Source organism: Haliotis asinina, chromosome 7 (assembly GCF_037392515.1).
Source record: "Haliotis asinina isolate JCU_RB_2024 chromosome 7, JCU_Hal_asi_v2, whole genome shotgun sequence".
Taxonomy (NCBI): Eukaryota; Metazoa; Mollusca; class Gastropoda; order Lepetellida; family Haliotidae; genus Haliotis; species Haliotis asinina.
Window position 1 is genome coordinate 38,375,226 of NC_090286.1, and position 18,244 is coordinate 38,393,469.

The window sequence follows — 18,244 nt, forward strand, 5'->3', positions numbered from 1 at the left end:
CGTTGTTTTGTTTTGATACATAGGTACTATAGTATGATAGTAACATACTATAGTATGATACTGAGATTACAACTATTACGGAACCAATAAGCGGGCAACAAGTACTATATATGCATTTTATCACAAATGGGCATGCATGCAGATATACTGCATGTTAAAAATATGCCAGAACTCCGAATGGCGTAAGATCCTCTTTTGTTAGTTATTTTTCAAGATTATTGACACAATATATTTAATCCGACACCCTCCGACATGATCATTTAACAAGACATAACAACTGACCTGCTATCGTCTCTTGCCATATTAGCCGTACACGAGACCAAATGTGTTTAGGTAAGTAAAAAATCGAACCTAGATCAAAGATTAAATAACTTCGTCAGAATGGGATTTTGTTCCAATCCGACGTCAAGCTTATTTCTTTTAATATAAAAACCACAGTCACATTCAGCTTGGGAAACCAATATCACGACTAATTATCATTCCTCAGAGGCGCTTTTGCCGAACAGCGAGACTATGTATACATACAAAGCGTGTTCCTTTCAGCTTCTGGGGAACACTGTTTCATATTAATTTACCGATGTAAGAACTCGTTTCTTTCAAGTCGAAGAGATCAAAACTCACACTCGGGTATAAGTTCCCAAACAATAACACAACTAGCCTTGCAACCGTATCATCTAAGAACTGCGCATGTACGGAAGTACCAGCTAGGATCGCCATAATCACACAAGGCGAAAAAAGGGGAATTAATTTTCTGTTGGGTTGAAATAGTTTTAACAAGGGCGGCTTTGAAATGAAAACTCTTGCTGTGTTCTAAAACATTTCGTTAAGATGTGGATCTGAGTATGTGATATCACACATATGGATTCTATCTTCGGAGAAAAGATAGCGCCGGTTATGCAGAGCAATTAATTGCCCCTAGAGATGTTACACTCACGAGCACTGAGGGAACGCATCTCCCTGCCTTAAAGCTAATATTATCGAGAAAATGGGATAACCCTCCACGAATGTGTTTTAAAACCACAAATCAGTTTGTAATCAAAAGATTACTTTTCAAAGACGCTTTTGCTCTTCTTGAGATTTATATCACAAGTTTGATTACAGTTAAGATATCGAAGAGGCATTTTAAAGTTAGTTTCTTTGAACATATTATGCTATATTTGATATGTTGAATGCACCAGTGAAATATTTCAGTGATCTCCGTTCATGTGTAGGTTGGCTTTGATCTTTTAATGAGCATGAAGATTTGAAAACAGTGCAAAAACATTAAGGTGTAAATTATCATATCCGCATTTTAAAATAGTAAGTCTTCATGAGAAAATTATCCAAGACTTATCGTTTCAAATAGAGCTGAAATATATCTTGATCAATAACAGAAAATAAAATAGCAAAACAGAAATAATAATTGTAATAATTCAAAGACATTCTGTATGCATCCATAATCATTGAAAAACATTTTATATTAAACGTCTTGTAATAGAGCGCAATTGTCTAAATTCTGATGTTATCTCGACATTTACAAGTTTAATGTTTAATGTAATACTGAAGTCATTAGTGCAAGCTTGGAGCATACTGAGGTTATGTGCATGTATTGGGTGTTCAGTGCAAAAAACCTACTGAGATGTACCTCTTTAATCCAAGGAAGTGTATACCTGTATTGGGTGTTTAGTTCAAGGAACATATCGAGATCATGTACCTGTATTTGGTGTTCAGTGAACGGAACATACAGAAATGTACCTCTTTAATCCATGGACGTGTAATGAAACAACCTAAATCTGCAGGGAATTTCCTCCTTCAGTGCATGTTAAAAGATAACTGCATGTTACATGTCCATGCGAAAATGACAAATAACATTAAAATTCATTGGTTTTACACGAAACAGAGGACAATACCCGTCCTTTTACCGTTAACTGTAATCTCCTATTATTCGTATTGTTGCTATATACTACTGTAATTTAAGCAAACCCCATTAGATGTAAACATAGAGTGTGGAGCAGACCTGGACAAAAGTACGCTTACCTTAGGTACATAAATGTTAAGATATAAGCAGTCCTCGCTTGTCCTGTTGAAACCAGGGACGAGGTACTCGATGTAGCTAACTCCGACCTTTGGTTGAGGACAAGCCGGGGGAAACTCCAGTGCGTTGATTTCTCCCCAGTATGGAGGGGGTATCGGAAACTGAAAAAATACAATGCACTTTGACACACACTATAAAACAATTGAGTGAGTGAGTGAGTGAATGAATTTAGTTTTGCCCCGCTTTTAGGATTATTTATGTTCCAGCATTATCACGGCGGGGCACACGAGAAATGGACTTCACACATGGTACCCATGTGCTGAATCGAACCCGGTCTGACGAGCGAACGCCTTAACCATAAAATCTACCCCTCCACCAACCATATCAGAAGATGTTTTCATGAATCACTAACCTATTTGGCTACATTGTATCATGTCCCAACTGCGGCAGTCGATTTGTTTTTATGTAAACAAATACATGGGTAGCTATGGAAACACAGACAGACTGATGTGTTTCCTTTAAATTTTTTCCGAAAGTGTCTTTTTGATAATAAGGACAGACTCGAACAAACTGGTTAGCTGAGTGTATACACGGATGAGACTAAATTAAAATTGGGTAGAAAACATCAGCTTTCAGATTTCATTCCAGTGTCTGTGCTGCTGCTACCACGACTACTACTCCTGCTACAAATACCACTACTACTAATACTACTACTGTTGCTGCTACTACTACCAGAAATACTACTGCTACTACTAGAAATACTACTACTACAAATACTACTACCACTACAAATACTACTACTACTGCTGCTACTACTACTATAAATACTACTACTACTACTGCTGCTGCTGCTGCTACTACTACTACTTCTCCTATATATAATGGAGAAGTGTTTTGGTGTTTCGGCAATGTTCGTGTATTTCCGTCAGATAATTCTCGTCAGACATGGTTGCTTGATAATCAGGTATCAGTATTTATTGGGGGTTTATGTAAGCAATAAAATACGGGTTAAACATTCAAATGTTTTGTTTATTTTAATCACCTGCTTCAGATCTGTATCAATGGTTTTAAGTGTTTACATGCATGTACCTAAATCTATCCCTTGTTATTTTATTTCGCCCCGAGATCCCTGCCTTTTATTCGTCTTAACATTTATCACAGCTGAACAAATCCACCAATGTTAAGAGAGCAATAAAGAGTCGTTTTTCACATTGTAATTGGGATCAAACAGCCAACATAACAAGTTGCATCGCTATCTTCATGTATGGCCCTTACGGTGAACCATACTTTTCACAGCCTTATGCTCAAAGGCCGATAACGTAAGGAAGTGGATAAAATGCTTAATTACAACAAGTTTATGTATGTATTTGCGTCACTCAAAGCCTTGTTATTGCTCTTTTATGCTCTCGTTCGCGTTGTTTTATGGGTCCTGTAACAGATTACAGCAATCAGATAGGCAGAAGTTGAGCTACAATCCCGGGGGAAAGGATTATAAATGCCATTTTTCTTGAAACCTGCGGCCCGGTCTTCTTTACCAGCTTTTGGGGACAAACTTATTGAGAGACAGGCAGACATTTTGACCTAAGCCCCATCAGAACAATGATATTATATGGAATTCCCCTCCATTGTTCTTGCAGTAGTTAATGAGGTGCATGTGCATGTCGGTAAGCGGTAATGAGTTATGGCCCTTCTTATCTGAATATGTCGGGTTTTTACTTGACTGGTATCGCTGTTGGAATGCGCGACCCTCTATAGGAGCATTTAGCTCTAATGTATGAGCGGGAAACCAGTCAATGCTTAAGTTAGTTCAGCAACTGGTTCAGTTAAGCCTTCCTCAAAGTATTTACTTATTCGAGATAAAAAATTACTTCTTTGACTGTTGACAAAAAAGATTCTCACTGAAGTGGACAATTGTTTAACAGTGATAAGAAATATCTGTGTATGCCGTTCCTTAAAAATGAAATATCAGAAATGGGGAGGTATTTTATCATATATCTGCAAACTGAGACAGAATAATATCGCATGATCTGACCCACTGACACGCTTAATGAATATCATGGTAACTAAAGTTGACCAGATCGATGTTCATGGTATTAGTCACTGGACTGTCCAGCTGGTACACTGGTTGGTTGTGCAACTCCGCTCTCAGCAGTATTCCAGTCTGGACCAGATACCCCAATGGTCAACAGCATGAGCACCGATCTATGTAATTAGGATACGATGGCATGTGTCAGCCAAGTTTGCAAGCCTAGCTCCAGATAATTTTTCAACATGACGAGTACGTACTCCTTATAGTTTTAATGTAAGATTACAGGGAAAAGTTAGAGTACCGAATGGAATTTAATGGCGTTTAAGTAATCTCGTGTTTCGTTTCATAAATGCACAACATTGCTACTCTTGTGTAAACAGGTCAATAAACAACAAAGCAATATTTTTTCAGGAAGTACATCCATAAATGATTCTAAGATCGTACACCATTGCTGCAATGCGTATCTGCTACGTTTTCTGATTTTTTTTCCTACCATTAGTGCATATCGTTTATCCGTACATACGCCGATACGGAGTCCTGCCGTTTGTAGTCTTTTATGACAAACATGCTGGAGGCCAATTTTTACCTGGATCCCATCGGAGGGGACTGTCTGGTCCAGTCTCGAATATTCACTGACCAACCTAGGAAGGAATGCGGCGCAGGACAACAAGCAAACATCAGAGCAGGCTCGAAAAGAATATTTCTTAAACAATCACCTTTTCCACGATGACATACAGTATTGTTGTCTAGAAGAGCTACTATATCAAGCGTTAAACATCCGGCTGCGATCCGACAAGACACGATATGCTACAAGATGGTTGGGAAAGAATGTGCAAAACAAATTTGAAATGGCTGTTAGTGTCTGATTTTAATGAACGATAATGTCATTGAAAGAACTGAATTCACTACACAGAGTACTTTTTTCTAGGTGCCAAACAAAGTGGCAAAATTGTAGGAGAAAATATTAACCAGCAAACTTTCGTGTGGATTGCAGCAGTTTCACGCACTGTGCCCATAGACCCAACGGGTGCTGTAAAGTAGATTGCTTCGGAATGAATCATTGTATTTTGGGAACGTGCATGCATCATGTCATTCGGGTACCTCGTTACATGTTTAACGTACACGCGAACTTGGCCTTACATCATACTGTCAGATGAAAGCCAGACTAACAAGACCGTTATGGTTCGACTTAAAAAAATCACTAACCCCTGATGCCCAAAAGAAAAGCATGTGGGCAGGTTTGCTATGTGGGACTTGATACACAGAGGCTATGTTTACATTCATGTGTCTCTTTTCGATAACAATCTTGAAATGTACCTCCTAGGAACAAAGTGAAAATTGTTTGAAGTTTTTTTAAGTCGTGTTTTTAATGTAGATGTTTTAAATGGGTGTTTAAACAGTGAAACTATTTTGGCCAATCTGGAAAACCACATGACAAATTATCTACCATATACGTGTGTGGATCACAAAAGTCATGCACGAATTACTACTCATATATGACAATGTATCTCTCGCAGTGCTGGTGATGATAAGACCACACAAACAGAGTCCTTCCTTCTGGAACCGCCCAACACGAATGCCACTTTTTTTAAAAAAAAATTTGCAACATATTTCATACCCTTGAACAATTCGCAGTAAATTCCCCGTGGGTATAAGATTACAAGACAAAACAGAAACGAAAGAGTACACATAACGGAACGGTTTTATAAATATAAACTGTTATAGAGAGATTAAATGGTTTCACACACTTCAAAACACAACATTACGAAATAACGTTTTGTGTGACACATGATATATTTTTCGGATTTGACGCATCGGTGAGATAAATTATTTGCTGTAAACTTCCATTTGTACCTTACGATCTTGTTTTTCAGTCGAATAATTCACCTGTACTGATACGGTGCAGGATACACTCAACCTTTCGACACTTTCATAAAAACATGGTAAAGTTGGAATGGTTCAATGAACTTTGTCTCGTAAATATTACATGCGTTTAGTATTTCTTTTATGCTTTTATGCTTGCAATGGATATCTGGGCAATTTGAAAGAATATTGCTGTATCGTCGGCGGAAAGAAATATATTTCACAGGTGTCAAATATTGCATAGAGAACAGAACTGTTGTTTCAAAATTCGAATTGATGTTAATAACTTGACGTACGTATATACTTGTAAGAAAATAGTATCATACTTTCTAGACCGTATTAAATTATTTTCCTTGTCAGCGGAATGAACACAGTTCTTCAACTATAACGTTGTCATGGTGATGTGGCAACTTACTCACAGGACAGCTTTAAACATGTCGCTGTCATGTAAACAAGGCCGCTGACTGATACGGGTTTACACCAAAACATGACACACGTCTTAAGGAATCGCTCTTTCTCTGTTACTCGTCGTACCCATGGCTGCCTACGCGCATAACAAAGCGTTGAAGATAATTCCGAAGAAGTCCGTATTTATAACGTGATTCATACTTTTAACAAATTACCTAGTTGGACATATTTACAAACAGCTTCCTCCTTCCATTCCCACGAGAATTTTTTTACAATCCCATTAGAATTGTTTTATAAATAATCGGAAATGTCTATTTCAGTTTTCAGTTTTCAAGGAAGGGTTACAACGTATGGCACAGTGTTCACATGTCTTTATTTTTCAATAAAACACGAAGTATGAAAATTCTGATTTCGCTTTCAGGAAAAAACAGAAACAGAATAGATGGATATATTGTTTTGAAAATTATTCCATATGCTCAAATGACGGACAGGAAATATTTTGTTTTCAAACACTTAAATAATGACGTTTGCATTATAAGACTTATGTGTTTGGGTCAGTGGTAAAAAAGAGAGTGAGTGAGTGAGTTTAGTTTTACGCCGCTTTTAGCAATATTCCAGCAATATCACGGCGAGGGACACCAGAATATGGGCTTCACACGTGGGGACGTAAAAAAGAGAACCAAGAAATGTCTGAAAAATTGCAAATGAATAGAAACAAGAATTTTGTTATATAATCGAAAGAATTTGCTGCTCATTACACGACTTTGATTATGTCATGAATGTTTATGAGTCATTATGAGCTAGAGATGATTCTAGTATATAAATGTCATAAACACATGCAAGTACACATCAGTTGCTAGCTAGATAATGTGTGACGTGTGACATAATAACGTGTGACGTAAGTCAGACTAGGGAACCGACAGTGTACTAAAGTCAGATTCATTTTTCAGAAGATTTTTCCACAACCTTTTGAGACCCCCTTCACAAAATGTGCCCCAGTACCTTAATAATTGTGCCCCAACCGTGTAAAGTGGTGGTCAGGTGGTTTTCAAATGTGGCCTTACTGACAACGTGTCAGGAACACTGAAGGATTCTGTCATTGTAAGGAGCGAAACACGAGTATCATGATGTGATTTAGGAATACCGGATATGAGTTAGAAATGCCATTAACAAATGAAAATATCCAGTAAAAAGTATTAAAAAAACCGTATTAATGAAGAGTGATGAAAATTTAAATACTAAAAATATATAATTATATAATAAAATTAATCATCATCACTATATTCCAGAGCTGAGACTAACTATGAAAGCACACAGAAAATTGCGTTGTATGACGTCTTGGTGACAAGCAGGTTGAAAACATTAAGGCTGAATATATATATAGAACCAAATGGCCATCGACAAATCGACTCTTCTAGGCTTCACATATCATCTTGATCCCTGTATGTGGCCAAACATGTTTGGTACATGGAATATAAAACATAAAACATTTCTATTCCGTCCCGGTCCGTTAATGTAATATGTCAGTTTTCTGTTGATGTTCTTTCGTCTGAATATATGTTCCTTGAAGAACACTTGTATTATCTTTGCCCTGATGACCACAAACCGCCTTGGTAGAAAACCTTTATTACATCTTATGAACCTGGAAAGCTCTTTCTTATCCCTGCTGCAGAATCTAACTCTCTGCTAGAGGTTGTAAAAGGCCAATATTGATTTGTCCCTTAGCGGAAGTGGAACTCTCTAATCCACAAGGCGATAATAGCCTGCTAGTTTTGATTATCCTATCATATCGACTGTCATTTGATCGGCACTTGGGGCGACGGCGGAAGAGACAGGCTCGTGATCATTGTCATTATCAATCGATCTCTGACTGTCTGATTGATTGGACAGCCCCATCGATACTTGTCAGAGTGACTGCGTGTATGTTATTGTTCGACATAGTGTGTATGTCCTACCCACGTGGTTTGTTGTAGCCATGGCTATACTACAACAACCGCTCCTACAACCGCAACAACATAGCAATATTTATAAAACCACCACGACTACTGCTGCAGTAAATACTACGATCGTAGCTCCCTTTCGGTACTACTACTACTGCTGCTGCTGTTACTACTACTACCACTAATACTACTGATGCTGCTACTACTACCACTACTGCTGCTGCTGTTGCTGCTGCTACTACAACTACTGCAGCTGCTGCTACTACTACCACAACTACTGCTACTTTTCAAATATTATATGTACTACTTCGTTGACTAATACCACCGCTAGAAATACTACTAGTATCGCTACTATCGACACCATAATCACTAGTAGTAGTAGTAGCAGTAGTAGTAATAACAACAGTAGCGGTAGTAGTATTAGTAATTGTGGTTGTAGCCGCACTACCAGCTTTCGTAGTAGCAGTAGTAATAATAGTAATATAATAATAACAATAGTATAGTAGTAACAACAGTGTCCTCATCATCAGTAGTAGTAGTAGTAGTAGTAGTAGTAGTAGTAGTAGTAGTAGTAGTAGTAGTAGTAGTAGTAGTAGTAGTAGTAGTAGTAGTAGTAGTAGTAGTAGTAGTAGTAGTAGTAGTAGTAGTAGTAGTCCTTTATGCACACCTTACCGAACGTCGACCTAAAGCAGGTCACATGTCCGCATTAAAACCACTTACTTTACACAATACCACCTTTCCACAACAATATCATATAATCTACTTCTCTAATCCAGGTTACTTACTAATAGGCTGGAAAAGGCAACATTGGGGATCCTGTTCCCCAGATCACCTTACCATTTTCAAAGTAAATTTACATTTAAACATACATGCTTATATTACATATGTTTACATCACGTGACTAGATAGTTCACGGGTATACTTGGCATTTTCTATAGAATCATTTGACCTTTGATGTTACTCTGAGGAAATAAATAACCACTCGGCTCTGACGTAACCTTGGATCTTCATCCTCATCAGACAAAATTATTATCCAACATAATAGAGCTGTCTAGTTTCAAGGTTGTTTGTCACATACTTCTGTCAACAAAGCAAAACATAATAGCTTCTTGCGAAATGACCCAGAAAAACAATGAAACCATTATTGAAATAAACATCTCCAAATCAGCTCTGGACATCGAGAGATCAGCGAGACTGTCATTAAAGGGCCTTAATGCGTGTTTATAAAGCAACAATGTATGTCATCCAGGACAGCAGGTATCCGTATGACATATAAATCATCGATGTCGATTATTTCTTTCCGAAGCAGTCTTAAAATCGATGATCATTAGGAATTTGATCCGAACTTCGGGTCTAGACACTGAACCTTGAAACAAGCGATTATACCGTTATCATATTTTGGGTGTTTACCTGAGAAGGTATGTAATTATTGCCAAATATATAAAACCTAATTAGCACGATGTGGATGACACAGTGAACTTACTCAAAAACTTGATAGTTCAGTGTACAATACATGAGATATTCATAGTAAAAGAACATGTGTAACCCAAGCAGGTTGCGTTTAGCTTGAAGGCATCTTTCTTCGAAGCATTGTATACTAAAGTTATAACGAACTCAAGGGACGACTAATTTCAGTTCCGAAATATTCAGCATGTGTGCGGAACCGAAAGGAAGAGTTCGACATATCCATGGATTCGTTATAAGCGTAGCTCATTCACTAAAGTTTGCTACCGTGATGTCTGAGGGCTAATACGTTCACTTTAAACCGAGATCAAATCAATTGTTCACCTTCGTGATCAAAATAAGAAGCAATTGTTCGGTTGAACAGATTTTATGTTATCTATTTCCTTAGTTGATCTTATCCTGTATTAGTTACTGGTTATTGCTATGAAATCACAGTTTCATATAGAAAGTGTTCAACCCAACAATAGTTCGAGAATCTGTACTTATCTGAGGAAGTGTAATCCCAAAGATAATATAAGCTAGATTTTTATACTTACAATGGTTCTTCCTATATGTATGTACAACAAATTACTGGCTTAGAACCGTCTTGCATTGATATTACACAAGTCATTCTGTACGTTTCATGTCAGTTTCTTTTGCCATAGAAACTACTAAAATGTAGATCAGCAACTATTTTCATCCTGTTAAATTGTTCATTATCCAGAACATTTCTACATGTGCTATTATACGTTCACATTGTGTAAAGTAATTATGTTTAACTTAGCTTTTGTAAATATCACGTGTGCAGAAATGAAAACGTGTCTGTTTTTATTACCATTCTCGGTTATCATCATGTACATTTGGCTCTTGAAAACACAACTTACTATACTGATACTGCAATATGACGTTAACTTGAATCATTCCAGCAACGGAAATCTGATGTGCAGTATTGTTTGGTCTGACTTTGCATATTTGCAAACGAATGACCACTTCAGGTAAGTCCTATAACTCTTGGGCGCTTACAAGTATCAGAAGGTGTATAGGGGTAAAAATGTTTAATCATGCATTTTCTTAGTTTGGATAAGTACAAATGTCTTTATTGAAACAAGCGCATAACAAATATACTTTCTGCTTTCTAAATCTATTGCAAATGACCCGTTTGGAATGAGGGTTCGGGGCATCAGATATTTACAACCCGTTACTTCTGCAGCAAAATGAAAATGACATTTCCACGCTATATTAGATACCCGAGTTTTTAGCCTGAAATCAAATAACCAGTACAAATACAACCTGACACCATGTAGAAGGAACAAAGATCTAATACAGAGCAAGAACTAATCATCCCCGGATAAAGCAACAAGCTGATTTGAAGTGGAATACCTCTTGCAACATGGATTGGCGTTTTAACAGTGTCAATTTCATTATTTGATTGACGAGGCCGCGTGCAGAGCTCGCGCAGAGCAATTTACAACGTAAATAAACTTTGTGCCTGCACATTCTGTGTGATCGCTGAGCGAATCTATGTAGAATCACCTCTTAAACTTTTAACCTTTCAGTTTTTTTGTGTCTACTTTCCTAAACGTTTGGGGCTAAGGTATATGCAACTGTGCTTGCTTCATTGACCTGTATGTCCCTCGCCAAGGTAATGCAGCAATAACGTGTTTGACGGTGCTATGATTCGGTCAAGCTGTTTGTTTGTGTAAGACAAAGAAATAGACGCACATGGACCATACAAGTATAGCAACGTAGTTTTAAAAACCTATAGCCTGTGACAATTAAAAACCATTAAACATATTTTGTGTCATTCGTAATCCATTTAAGAAGCATTATACACGTATTGATCGTGATCAGTAAGTCGTTTCATGAATTAGACATTTCTAAAAAACTAACATCAGATCATTCAGTAAGTTTTCATTTGTAAACGACTGCCACACTACCCAGGTAATGAAGGACAATATCATGGCGTTGATGTGTAACACGGTGCTAAACAAATATCTAGTGTCAGAAAATACCTTAAAGAAAAAAGGACCTGTGAGGCTTTTTTTCATTTTCAAATTATTAATTTTTTTTTATTTATTTTTTAACAACTGTTGCTATCTGGACTTGTCAGCTGTTATAAACTTACTAACGTTTTATCGCAAATATTTGTTTCAGGATCTGCATGACAAAGGGAGTCCTTGCTGGCTGCTATACTCTCCATACTTTGTCATATCAAGTTGTTATTACTGACAGCAATCGTTCTCCGTGGACAAATATATCACCTTTCACGTTGTCTCCAACCACGTAGTAATTAACGTGACTTGCACACGCTCTCATTTATTTAATTTGTTAATGAGTCTCTGCACTCGTGACGTGTTGGGGTGCACACACAAAAATTCAATTAATTTCATATTTCCCAACACAAGGAAACGATTATGAATATGCCCCATATACATCCTTTTCGCGGTGTTACAGCACTGTATTTTTCCCTGCACTGTGGTAACTAATTAGTTTCCGGGATTTTTTCTCTGATGAATCTGTTTTAACGCCCCGCGTGCTGTAATGCCTGTCATATTATCAACAAAAATAACGTGTATTAAAGAGAGGCTAAGCTCCGAAGTGTTCTCTGTCTAGTAAAATATTCTGAAGACTGCGCTCTTTTTTGAAATCGTAACACCTAAACTCGGAAACTGACAGCCATAGACAGTGACATTTCGGGTATAATGCAGTATGACTTAACAAAGACATGTCTTATTTGCCAGCACGAACATTTTGCCTGTAGCCGCGCCTCCCTCAAACGTACATACTACTCGGCTCATGAAACTTTGACACAAGAGGTATGGCTCAATTTCCCCTTGATTAGGCATTTAGGATGAAATGTGACCATCATGTGATGTTTTAAACTGTCTGTCGATGTTGTAGGCAAAGAAGAATAACAATGAGGCCATTTTCTCGTGGACTTTAGGTTAACGATTGAACAACTTGTAAGCTTGTGTTAACGTCATACGTTTAACGTTGAGTTCCCTCTTCATCTACTGTTGCACATGGGCCAAAGTCGTGACCCTTATGAAGTATGTAAAGGTAATGGACACTGATATGATATGGTATCCAGTCCGATGGCATTTTGTCGTAAAATTGTGTCAACTTCCCCGTTGTCTGTTAATATCACAATGATCGTGTTATACTTAGGCAAATTCATTTACCATAACACGATTCCGGCCCAGCTTGTAAATTATACATACTGATTCTCCTAAACCTGACAATGCCTGAATTGCAAAATCAGGACCAATCGGTTTTTCTGTCATTTCTACGGTTTCTCGTTAATTCAGTTCCATATCATATTGCGTTGTCAGAAACATAGTTCTATGCATTTCTCGTCTCGGACCAAAATTAGTGATATACTCGTAAGTAAATGCCCCATATTGCAGCTATCAAAACTGCAAGGTAAGATGGTCCTATCAAATACTTTGAGACTACATTTCATGGTCTGATGCCCATTTCCAATCTTGGTCTAGACGTTGTAATCAACCCGCTCTGTGAAACTAAGACGTTGAGTTGTGTAATTAGGTGCTCATTAAATGCTATATTGATACCTATGATTTGAGCTCGAAACCAAAGTGATGCTTGCCGGTCTTGAATGAGGACTTTAGTCTGTCTTACAGCCCCTGAACCTCATTATTTGAACCTCTGCCTAGCCTCCCTGCAATTCTTATATCCTAAATGAGCAAGTCTAGATATATTCAGGTCCTGAATCTCCCAGCTCAGCGAGACTCCTTTTCAATTTAAATGGGTTTTTTGTTACCGTCAAAATGATATATATTTAGGGACTTGCATATGTGAATATGATAGCTTTTGTCTAAAATAATTAAAGATAGCCATCAGATTCGTTCTGAAGTGAAAAGTATAGAAAGCACCACATTTCTAAACTAACCAAACCGACAAACCTGGAAATTCAGATATTGTCTTGTGGAAAAAGCCACAAATTGTGACAGGAATCATGTTGTCTCTGGATGAAAACAAGTTACTGTGTATTACATCAGCATTAGGATTTGTCTTAACATGCAGCAATAGTGCCGTCACATTTAACGAAGTGAGCCCCAAGACACCAATATCTAATTTTCCATATCGCGTCCCACTTCTCGCTACCTTCAGAGTCTTAACAGGGACTCCGACGTTGGCTCCCATGGGAAGGTTACACAAAATAAATCAATTCACAAGTGTTGCTGATGTATACGTGCAGCGGGAAATTAACGTTAAACGTATGACGTTAACACAGTCATACAAGTGGTTCAATCATTCGCCTTAAGCCCACGAGAAAATGGCCTCTTTGTTAATCTTTTTCTTTGCCTACAACATCGACAGACAGCCTAAAACAGCAGCGTATGGTAATATTTCATCCTTAAATGCCTAATCAGGGGGAAATGGAGGCATAGCCCCGTTATGCCACCGATAAAGCGAAGGTCTTCATAACTGTCTGGCGAAAGAATGAATTGTTTTATCATCTTGTCGCTTTCCTAATCGAATTTTCTTGTACAGCCACTTTGTTTGATAATATTTAACGGGTTTAATAGCATGTAAGTAAACAGCAGATGAACCTGCCGACATTTCTGTTCTAACAATAGAAAAAAGTGTTATTTTAAAAAAATATCAACAAGATTAGATTATATTGGCAAACGAGCTTAATAATATGTTCTTATTCTACTTTTACACAGTATAATGACGCCGTGCAATCCTACAATCCTATCCAGGTTTGGTTTACGTGGAAGTGTTATCTAAATAATTTTGAAAATAACGGTGTATCGTGGGATCACCGTTACGAGTACAATCAATACTCTCTCTTTCTCTCTCTCTCCATTTTACCCGCTCAAAGTACCACTTTTTGAATTCGCGCTTAATCTCCTCACTTCCTCTTTCATTCCTTTGCTGACATCCTCAGTGTTAGATATAACACGGCAACGGCAGTCTATTTAATTTGCAACAACCAGATACTAGGCATATTACCCACAAAAATTGCCCAGTAGGAATCAACACAATCCCCACCTAGCCCGTAGTATTCCGAAAATCATTGCCACCTCTCATAACTTATACATACTTAAACCCTAAACACTTAACGAGAGGAATTCAGACAAGTAACCCATGGTCTAACTACCGCACTACCGGGGAACGATAGATCACCTGCCTCCCCCAACCATCGGGCATGTGGCTTTGGGGGGACGGGGGGAAGTGTGAAATCGTGTTTTCCATACCACTAGTCATGGTTAATTTGTGATGTCGAGGAAAGTTAGTAAATTGAGTTAACGGGCCATGTTGGTAAAGGAAACGTCCTTCGACTGAATTTCCATGACCAGTGAAGCTGTGGTATCAATGTTAGTACTGTGTACTCGGTGACCCTCCGTTTATAAAGTTTTTCGAGAGACTGCAGGATCTTTCGAAATTCTATCTTAAAAGCGTATGATATAATTTCATAGGTCGCGATGAGCTGTGGGTTTTTTCTGAATAGATGTATCTCGCCATTCATGAAAGCTGGAACCAAGGATCAGGAGGACCAATGCCGGTGTCAATTTCAATTTGCGAGGGTATCCACAATTTGACGCACCGATAAACCATTTTAACGTGAAAAATGTTTCAAGAATAAATCAGCTAGAACTCTTTGGAGTCTGTACTAATTTTGTGTGAGTCGTTTTGTATGAGACAGGTGAAATGGGTTCTTTGCCGCTGACCTCATCCTAGGGGACTCGCTTAAAAAACATTTATTTTATAAGCTCGACTCTTACAGATCTTGAAAATATGCGACCTGGTCAGAACACGTTTCATGCACTTACATGAATGAATGTATGTTCCGTCTAAGTGTAAACTGACTGAAAATTTGAAGAAAAGCTGTCCATTCACAGACCGTTAAACACTGAACCTCGCATATGCGCTTTATAATTCTAAAGATAACCGCCGTCATTGTTCGCGTTGCGCTTTATCATATCTGGATGAATGTTGTTATGTGCTTTACCTGAACACCTAATTTCATGACATCCAAGAGCTATCTGATGCAACAGTTCCATTTGATACTTATCGCTAGATATGCTGCTTAAGACAAGATCAATGGCGTGCAACAAGACAATAAACACATTCTTCACATTTCACGGGAGACGAAGGTCCTCTGTATCCTAATTCCATACAAGTACTTGATGATAATAAATACATAATCTCAAAATCGCGAAAATCAAAAATACCTACAACTGAGAATCGTCTACATCGTACAGCAGATCTAGACAACCTTGATCTTCTCTGAACCTATTTCCGGACCCACTAGATATTATCAGATATTTTGAAAGATTGAACCTCCCAGTCATTGGGAAAGGAGATGGGTCTCATTTTAAATCTCAGTCAGAAGAAACAGTGTTCCCAGGATCATACCATCGAGATGCGAAGACTAGCCTCAGACAACTATTCCCATATGACTTGGCTAACGCTCATGTTTTTCTTATCAACTAAGTGAGTTCCTTGACCTTCGACCCACAGCGTGTCGTCTGCTCCCTCCCATGGAGGTCAGACACCGTCTGGACCTAGGTCAATAGTTGGGCATACTTTCAAGATCGCCTTCTATTACATTGTATATATCCCATGTCTGTTTCACTTGTGATGGAAATTCGATAACTCGGTGTTTCTCTACAAGCCAACCAGAATATAACACGAATGTTTCCCATAGCTTATTTCCCATCACAAACGAGTTATCCTTTAATCAATGAGAAAGAGTGAAAGTACATCCTACATAGAGCGTGATGACTACCCGACGAAGTAGACATGTCCACTGCAGTAAATGAAATTTCATGTTCATTTCGGAGCCAGAATGTACACCTCTCAAGCATGTGATCTGACGACAGTCCAGCCATACATAGTCACGAACATTTAATGGGTGTTAATGACCCCTGTAATCAAACAGCAGCCACTTAGAGATGCAATTAATGCCACTGGATAGGAACGCCTTGCTTCAAACGTACTAGGTTTTGGTTAATTATAAGTGTCTATCTGGTCCATGCTGCACCAAAAGCCGTACTTTGACTTCTGACGCTCTAACGGTTCAAAGATGGCGAATGTTATCCGGTATTCTGTAGTTCTTTCCTGCAGCGAAGACACAGGGTGTTCGAGAAAAGGATGATTACCTTTCTGGTATCCCACATCGTTATTAAACATCACGGTCACAAAGGCTATTCCTTCAGAAAACACGATAATCATCAAAGTACCAGAAACATGCCGGCGAGATTATGGTCAATTACTGAAATGATATTCCGTTGACACCACGCCCTGGTCAGTTATGTATAACACTTTGGACAAACCCTTTGTTTCTGTGGGACATTAATCGCATCCGGGGATTAATTTGAGACATCGGAACATTGTTGGTCCTTTATTATGTTTTGAAAATTAATACATTTATCTTAAAATCCTGTTGTACTTCTTTGGTTGTAGAGCTGTAACAACTAATGGATGAAATCAGTAATGATCTACCAACTTAAATCCATGTTTCAGGGGCTTACATGAGTCTTCCGCCCCTTTCAGCAATATTCCAGTAATAGCGCAGCGGGGGACACCAGGAATGGGTTTCCCGCATCGTACTCATATGAGTATTAGAACCCGTATTGACGAGCGAACGCTGTGACCTCGAGGCTACCCCACCAACCATAGGTACAGATGAACACATACATATTGTTCCACAGAGGCTCGTGGACCACTGAGACAAATTAAAGCAAACATAAATGTACAAGCCTTGTGAAGTATTCGGCATTTAGAAATGAAGTTGAATCGAGATGGTGGCGATGTCTCGACATGTCCTTGTCTGCAGCTTTTAACTACATTGACATTTTTTCACGTTTGCCTATCACATTCCTATCAGTAAAAAATCTTAAATTGATCAAAGCATCCATGTGTTATCTGAAACGAGGCAAATAGGTGATAAACTAGCTCGGCAATCGCTTAATAGTACTTTGCTCTCCAGATTCCGGTTTCCAGATGGTCCTGACAGTGGTCAAGGAATTGGAAAAGGGGTTGTAAGTTTATCATCTAAGAAAGACATGTTAGGGTGAAAGAAAAGGTGGTCCATATGTGTTCCCCCATGTGTAAGCGGCTACCAATGCCACAATGAAGATGCTTCTGAACAGAACATGAACAAGTCATAAACATGGTAGTAACTTAACGGTGAAAAGGTATCTCAAACATTTTGTGACGATTTTGCTTTCATCCAGCCACATTTCTGGTGGTGGAGTAGCCAAGAGGATGAGGCTGAATGGCTCTCACTCGACAAAGGTACATCTTTGAGACTTTTTTTTTCACTCACTCACTCGCGAGGGTATTTTAAATGTCTGCCAAAAGCAAAAGGTTTTCGCAAAATATATAGTATTACAAAAAGTGAAAATCATCTGTGATGACACAAAGTGTTCGAGAAAAATGTGAGCGTGCTGAAGCGTTAAGAACAAATTTAGGTAAATTGTCTCCTGAAGTAAAATTAGGAGGATAAGTCTAATTAGACTTTACAAACACACTCCTTCTACTAACAACATGTTTTATATTAAACATAATTTT

At 38.2% G+C, this 18,244-nt stretch overlaps 1 protein-coding gene across 2 annotated transcripts in view; it reads right to left on the reverse strand.

Annotated features, from left to right (window-relative positions):
• LOC137291372 (pyrethroid hydrolase Ces2e-like) overlaps positions 1 to 18,244 on the reverse strand; it is a 93,080-nt gene that overhangs the window by 45,170 nt on the left and 29,666 nt on the right. For both annotated transcript variants that reach the window (XM_067822690.1, XM_067822689.1), the window contains exon 2: positions 2,017 to 2,175. In XM_067822690.1, the coding sequence (XP_067678791.1) occupies positions 2,017 to 2,175 (159 nt within the window). The remainder of the gene's footprint in view (positions 1 to 2,016; positions 2,176 to 18,244) is intronic.